This window comes from Talpa occidentalis, unplaced genomic scaffold (genome assembly GCF_014898055.3).
Source record: "Talpa occidentalis isolate TD23 unplaced genomic scaffold, MPIMG_talOcc4v2.1 talOcc4.17, whole genome shotgun sequence".
Classification (NCBI taxonomy): Eukaryota; Metazoa; Chordata; class Mammalia; order Eulipotyphla; family Talpidae; genus Talpa; species Talpa occidentalis.
The window spans coordinates 42,935,413-42,942,947 of NW_023601754.1; the positions used below are offsets into that span (position 1 = coordinate 42,935,413).

The window sequence follows — 7,535 nt, forward strand, 5'->3', positions numbered from 1 at the left end:
GTATGGACCCCATAACTTAAACATCCTAGTCATATTCCCATAGCTTCAATCCCAGATGGGGTCTTCCTATCCATTCCTTCTAGGCAGCTTGATATTGAGATACAGGTATCCCCCAATTTTTGAAAGTTTGTGTTATGTCACTTTTTAAAATATATTTATTTATTTATGCATACAAGAACTGGGGTACAGACCAGAGGTGCGGGGCAGGGGGTTGAGAGGATGCACAGAAACAGAGTGGGGTGCAAAACAGCTGGATCTACTGAAATATACAGCTGAGGGAAGCAACGGGGGAGACAGGAGAGGTCAGCTCAAACTTGGGCTGCAGTAGCTGCCGATTGCTTCTTAGTGCGACGACGGCTTAACCCCTTGCGCCACCAGGGAGGTCCTGTTTTATGTCACTTTGCTTGGACAAAAGACCGGCCTTAATACCTGTTTTCACTAACCAAAATAAATCCATAGATGAAAAAGTGAAAATAGCATTCCATGTTTGTTTTGCAGTGACCCTTTATAGAGACCATGGTGCACCCCAAGCAGCAAGTGTGGCACTGCCAATCTCCTTCCCAGGGAACTATTTTATACAGGCTGTGTATTTATCATATTACTTTTGCTTTTACTCCATGTTCGTGTTACTTTAGATTTTATGTATTATTTCTTATCATTTGGTAAACACTATCATTTGGTAAAAACACTAAATTTTCCACATAGATTAATGGTAATAGCTTCTTCGTGTTATTTTGGCTTTTGACTTATGAACGGTTTCATAAGAACGCTCAACTTTCAGAGAGAAGAGGAAATCTGTATAGAGATGAGTATTATTTATTGTGTTTATATTATACCTCAGTTCATTTGCTTGGTATAATCCACTTACCAAGTTTTATGTAGCTCACAAGTACTTGCTGAATGAATATTAAATGAATGGATCAGTTCTTGGTCTATCTTCCAAGTGTTGTGGGAGATGAATACAGGTACAGAGTTGAGATCACACCTTAATGAAGGTGTGATTAAGGGAGGGACAGGGGATGTGTGTGTGCATGCGCTGTGTGTAAGGGTGAGGGGTTATCTAGAAGAGTATCTGAACTAGGAAACACCGTGAACATTGAATGAGCAACATTACACAGGTAATATAGTTTATTAGGGCATGGGGGATACCCTGCCATAGCTTGATCTTAATGTCTGAGAGGACAAGTGTAGATAGGTACATTAGTGAGGAAGAGAGGCCATTCTTGAAGCAAAGCTTAGCGAGAAACAGCCTGGACTCATTCATTCACCAATCCTACCTGCTCATTCCGCAACCCTATGAATAACTACATTTAAAAAAAAAAAAGATTTATTTATTTATTTATACAAGAACGGGGTACAGGCCAGATGTGTGGGAGGGTGAGAGGATTCACCAGAAACAGAGCGGGGAAAAGAACAGGCAGACGTGGCTGAAATACACTGCTGAGGGGAGCAGCGGGCGAGACAGGAGAGGTCGGCTCGCCGTGTGGGTTAGCTCCGAGGCCGGCGGGGATCGAACCGGCACTGCAGAGGCTGCGGACAGCTTCACAGCGCTGAGTTCAACGGCCTGCGCCACCAGGGAGGCCCTGAAGAACCACTTTTATCAAGCCCACTTACAGGTTAGGTAACTGAGACTCACACGGCCTCAAATGTGCCTGTTTGGGCATTTGAACCTAGACAGTCTAGTTTAAGAGTCTCGCTTTGGATGACAACATCATACTGATTCTCTAAGGATGAATTCTTTGCCCCTATTGGCTTCATTGTCCATCCTCCCTCTTGAGCCTCGAAGAGCTTCATCTGGGGAGCCTGATTGAAAGCCCAGCTATAGACCTCCAAGCCAATGAGCACTCGGGAAGGGGGCGGGCCTAGTAGATCTCACATCCAATTGGTGGGTGGAGGTGCCTAAGGACAAATGAGGGAGGTTTCCGAAGAACGGGAGCTGGGAGGGGCGGGGCTATAACCGGCACTCTGGGCCCCAGGCACTATGCCCAGGCCTCCTGCGTGCGTGTCTGGCGTCGAGAGGCCAAAGGGCGTGAAAGGGGCACACGCATGCGTGTGGTGCGCATGACGCCCTGCGTGTCGCCCAGAAGAGTGCCTGGCGCGTCGTGACCTGGGATCACCGTGGAAAACAAGCCAGTGCGCCCTCAGCCACAACGGCGGGGCGGGGAGCAGGGTTCCTTAAGTCAGGAGAAGGTGCGGCCCCCTTCCCCGCCCAACCCCCACCAGCCCAACCCTTACCAACCGTACTGAGTCTCCCCACCTCAACTGCCCCACGCTGCCTCTTCTACCCTCGGCCCCTCCCCCACGACCAGGCCCCAGACCATGATGGCTCTTCTGACTTCGGGAGGATTTCTTGGTCTTTCTCTCCTGCTTTTCTTTCTCTATCTTCTTGCTTCACGTTCTGCGTGTTCCGATATCTCCTCAACTCCTCTGTCCAAATCTGGCTGTGGTTTTCCAGACCCCTCTGGTCTCGTGATCCCTTGTTCCCCATATTTTAGTCTTTTCATCAAGTTCTTGTACTCCCTGGCAAATCTCTCCAGTTCACCATGATCCCCTTGATTCCACATACCCCTGTGATTCCATTCCCGTACAATCCTTTTTGCTCATGTGTATTCTCTCTGCTTGTCTCTAAATGGTGCTCCTACCTCACCCACAGCCATCTCGTCTTCTCATTACTTACTTTTATTTTATTTATTTATTTATTTTTAAAGATTAGGGCTCTCCCTGGTGGCGCAAGGGGTTAAGCACAGCACTGTGAAGCTATCCGCAGCCTCTGCAGCATGAGTTTGATCCCCAACCAGCCAAGAAGCTACCCACATGGCAGAGCAGACCTCTTCTGTCTCACCCGCTGCTCCCCTCAGCAGTGTATTTCAGTAAGTCCACCTGTTCTGCTCCCCACTCTGTCTCTGGTGAATCCTCTCACCCCCTGCAACTCTGGCCTGAACCCCAGTTCTTGTATGCATAAATAAATAAATCCTTAAAATGTAATATGATAAATACACAGGAACTGGGGTACAGGCCAGAGGTATGGGTGGTGAGAGGATTCACCAGAGACAGAGTGGGGAGCAGAACAAGCATAGATCGAAATCCACTGCTGAGGGGAACAGTGGGTGAGACAGGAGAGGTCTGCAGCACCATGTGGGTCATCTCCCTGGCTGGCTGGGAATTGAACTCGGTGCTGCAGTGGCAGCGGACTGCTTCATAGTGCTGCATCTCAACCCCTTGCGCCACCAGGGAGGTCCCTCATTACTTACTTTTAATTCCTGACTTACTTGTATCCTGATGATCAACCTGTCTTTGTCTTACAGGACACCATGGAACCCCGGCGGCCAGGCCCTCAGCCTTTCCAGCGGCCTGAGAAATCTGGCCGCGTCCGCCGTCGGAAGACCAGGCGAGAGCGTAATGAGGCTCTGGTGGGCAATCGCTGGCCACTGGCCCATCAGGATCCTCCTGTGGCCAATAGGAATCCACCTGTCACCCTTCTGGATCCTGTGGCCCCTACTGCCCCCAAGCTCGTTGTCATAACCCAGGGTCGACTGAGCCGGGAGCACAGGGGTCTCTTCAGCCATGAGGTGAAATCCCTGAATGTGGCACGACTGCTTAGTAGTGAGTCCCTGGAGCCAGGCACCCCTGCACTCCCCACCAAGCTCTCCCCAAGCCCAGGCAGGGTCCAAGAACCAGCTCCACAGTCAAGGGGAAAGGAGAACCAGGTGCCTGGAGGCTCCGGCCCAGGCCCACCCAGTCCCCCAGAGTTCCCTGACTTGGGACAGCTTCTGGAAGAACTGCAGTGCCAGCTGATTCTACCACAAGCCTTCCCCAGGAGGAACCTAGTGCAAGAAGCCAGGGGTGCCATCATGGGCACCTTACAGGCCTGCCATGGCTGTGTACCTGACTTTACCCAGGTGCTCCAGGGCTGCAAGTCACCCTCACCAGGTGAGCCACTCTCCTACCCCTGTGCTCCCTTTTTCTGTCTGCTTTAGCTCAGTTGTCCCCTCTTCTTCTTTCTTCTCTGGCAGGGACCAAGCCTCGGGGCCCTGAGAGACGGAGGATGACACCCTCTTGGATCAATAGCCCTGAGCAGGCCCCAGGGGAGGGGAGGCAGAGAAGGCTACAGGGGACAAAAGAAGTCACCTTTACCATGCCTCGCACCTCCAGCACTCCCACTGCGCACAGGGTGAGCCTGGCACCACCAAAAGCTTCCTGGCCACCTCACTTGCCCTCGCTGCCTTCCCCATCTGGAGCAGCCTGGGGCCCCCCAACAGCCTTTGACCTGCTGAAAAGCATCTGGCTGGTAACCACACCACCCCCTCCCCGGCCCTGGGGAGTTGGCCCACCACAGCCCCTGCCGCAGCCACCATCACCCTTGTTGCCCCGAACCTCAGCCCTGGATTGGAGCCCTAGCCCTCCTGCCCCACTGCCCAGCCTTTCCTGGGTGGTGGCTCAGAGCAGCCCTGAGGCCTGGTCCTTTCCACCCATGAGACTGTACTAAGGGACTGAGACTGGGCCGAGGGTGGGAATCCTGACCTCCTAATCACCCTCAATAAAGTATTGTCTTTCACGGTCCTCTGGATATTCAGTGAATGACTCGCCGTGGAGAACAACTTTTTCTGCATCCCAAATGGAGAGGAAGGTACTGTCACTTGTCACCTTCCTAAGACCCACAGGGCCGTCAGACTGGGGAAACCTGGGGCTTCAGTCAGCCTAACACATATACTCTCTGAGGCCTACTGTGTGCCCCACTCTGAATTCTGGCCATGCTGGGATCCAGAGTGAGGGTGAGGCTGTGTCCCCAGGAGACTCCTAATCCAGTAGGAGCCCCACTGGGGCTGTAGCCCCAGCCCATTGTTGGCTCTGGGACAGAGACAGGTGCAATGGCTAGGGGAGGCTGAGGACAGACTGATGACTCTGCCCTTCACAAAGGAGCTGACACAGATGCTTGTGTTTTTTAAGATGGTAGAAACTTAGTGAAGGAAAAGAACACATCACAGGTGCTAGAAGTGTTGGTCTGTGGAACAGCATGTGCAAGATGTGGAAGTAGGAAATCAGGGACCCATATGCCTGAGCCATGCTTGGACCTAGACTGAGTAGCTGGCCTTGCCTTTGGGCGGGCACAGGGACTGTGTGTGTAGGAGCAGGGCAAGAATGGCAATTGGGGCCTGAATCTGGCACACAGGGTATTTTCTTTGACCTACAATGTATGTTAAATGTTTGAATCAGTTGCCTACTGTTCTAAATCAGATGGTGTACCTTAAAAAAGGGAAAACACTTTTTTGGCTTCACTTAAAAAAAAAAATCAGGGCCTTCCTGGTGGCACAAGGGGTTAAGACACAGCCTATGAAGCTGTCTGCAGCCTCCGCAGCATGAGTTCGATCCCCGGCCAGGGAGCCACCTACATGGTGCAGCAGACCTCTCCTGCCTCGCCAGCTGCTCCCCTCAGCAGTGTATTTCAGTCAATCCGCCTGTTCTGTTTCCCGCTCTGTCTCTGGTGAATCCTCTCACCCCCCAAACCTCTGGCCTGTATCCCAGTTCTTGTATGCATAAATAAATCTTTTTTAAAAATCAAAGGCGTTGGTGACACACCTGCTATCCATACTCTTGGCAACAACTAGCTCAAGTCAAGTAGCCCCCTTTTCCTACACCCATACACCCCATTGAAGTTGTTTCAGTCACTGTGTCTCCTGCTTGGCCCCTTGGCTGAGAAAGATTTTCTTTTTTTTCTTTTTCTTTTTTTTAAAGATTTATCAATTTTTATTTTTTTAATTTTTAATTTTTATCTTTTTAAAATTTTATTTATACAAGCACTGGGTACAGTCAGAAGCTTGGGAGGGTGAGAGAATCCACCAGAGCCAGAGTGGGGAACAGAACAGGCAGGCTGACTGAAATACACTGCTGAGGGGAGCAGCGGGTGGGGCAGGAGAGGTCTGCGCGCCATGTGGGACCCTCGCCAGTGGCCTGGGATTGAACCGGTGCTGCAGAGGCTGCGGGCAGCTTCACAGCCCAGTGCTCCCCAGTGCACCACCAGGGGAGGCCCGATTTATTTATTTTTCAACAAGAGCTGAAGTATAGGCCAGAGGCATGGGAGGGTGAGAGGATTCACCAGAGACAGGAGAGGGAGCAGAACAGGCAGACTGACTGAAATACACTGCTGAGGGGAGCAGTGTGTGCGACAGGAGAGGTCTGCGGCAGCATGTGGGATTATCGACAGCTGGCTGGGATGGAACCCACACTGCCAAGGCCAGGATCGAACCCAAACTGCCGAGGCTGCGGACAGCTTCACAGCACGGTGCTCAACCCGCTGCACCACCGGGGAGGCCCAAGAAAGGTTTTTTAAAGTGGTATTTTGAGGAGCAGCAAAATTTCAGCAGGGGAATGGGAGGAACGAAGTTAGAAGTGTTTGCTAAAATCTGAGAAGAATCAAGTGGCGAGCCTTGGACTGCACTGCATACAGCCTTTCCAGGGCTCCGTATTGCCTAACTGGGAAAATGTAAAATAGATGCCCTTCTGGAGGGTACTGGACTGGAAGATCATGAGGCTGTGACTTAGCTGACATCTTAGGGGGAGGAAGTGGCAAGGCTGGGATTTGGACCCAGCAATTTACTTCAGAGTCTGCTTGTGGGCTTCTCACACCACCACCTGTCTGTGCACACTCTGGATGCAGTGACAGGAGTGCGCCACTCAACAGGGTGTAGTGGGTGATTGTGGTTGAAGGCTCTGCCCCCTCTGTATTGTGTGACCCAGAACAAGTGGTTTACCCTCTCTGCCCGCCTCTGGGTCTCTGTGGGCACCTCACAGTGCATGGGGTCAGGAGCTGGGTGGACATATTTGGCGATGGCTGTTATGGAGAGGGGATGAGCCATCAGAAAGCAGTTTAGAACTAAATGGGGGTGTGAAGGGACCTCAGGACCGAGCAGGAGGAGGGCCTGGGAGTTATGTGCTGTCTGGAGATGGCAGAGGAGGCATGGCTGGGGGAAATGTGAGTTCAGTTTAGGACACGGGCCGCGGGGGTGGGGGGTGGTGGGGGCGTTGGAGGTATCAACGAAACTCCCAGAGGGGAGGCCTGGGCTTTGGGCGGGACGGAAAGGATGTGAAAGGGGCGTCTCCTCCCACAGAGCTTGGGAAGGGGCCAGGGCGGACCGTCCAGGAGGAGGGGGCGGGGAGCGCGGCGCCCAGCGGCCCTTTAATCGGGGGCGCGCGCCTGCTGGCCCGCGCGCTCTCGCCGCCGTCGCCGGGCTGGAGCAGGAGCGGGAGCCGGAGCGGAGCCGGGGCTGGGGCCCGAGCGGGCGCAATGGATCCCCAGCGCGCGCCGGCTCTGCGCCGCCTGCTGCCCCCGCTGCTGCTCTTGCTGCTGCCACTGCCCCCCCGCGCCCGGGCTAAGTACGTGCGGGGCAACCTCAGCTCCAAGGAGGTGAGCGCACTGGGTCCTCCGGAGTCACCCGTAGGGCCCCCGCGGGACGGGAGGGAGGGGGTGGGGGGGTGCCGCCCCGCCCCCTGCAGCCCCTCCCGGGTCAACGCTGGGAGCCCCGAGGGGCCGGCGGGAG

The 7,535-nt window shown here is 53.4% G+C and overlaps 1 protein-coding gene across 1 annotated transcript; it reads left to right on the forward strand.

Moving 5' to 3' along the window:
* Nucleotides 1-1,964: 1,964 nt before the first annotated feature.
* PRR19 (proline rich 19) lies at nt 1,965-4,554 on the forward strand. Its single transcript, XM_037518165.2, has 3 exons — nt 1,965-2,190; nt 3,306-3,930; nt 4,014-4,554. Exons 2-3 carry the CDS (start codon nt 3,312-3,314, stop codon nt 4,484-4,486), a joined length of 1,092 nt encoding a protein of 363 aa, XP_037374062.1. The 5' UTR covers nt 1,965-2,190; nt 3,306-3,311; the 3' UTR covers nt 4,487-4,554.
* Nucleotides 4,555-7,535: the final 2,981 nt, after the last annotated feature.

Excerpts from the sequence above, each read along its gene's own strand:
- PRR19 (XM_037518165.2), top strand. The coding sequence starts at position 3,312 with ATGGAACCCCGGCGGCCAGGCCCTCAGCCTTTCCAGCGGCCTGAGAAA. Across the intron at positions 3,931-4,013 it reads CTGCAAGTCACCCTCACCAG|GGACCAAGCCTCGGGGCCCT; the intron begins GTGAGCCACTCT and ends CTTCTCTGGCAG.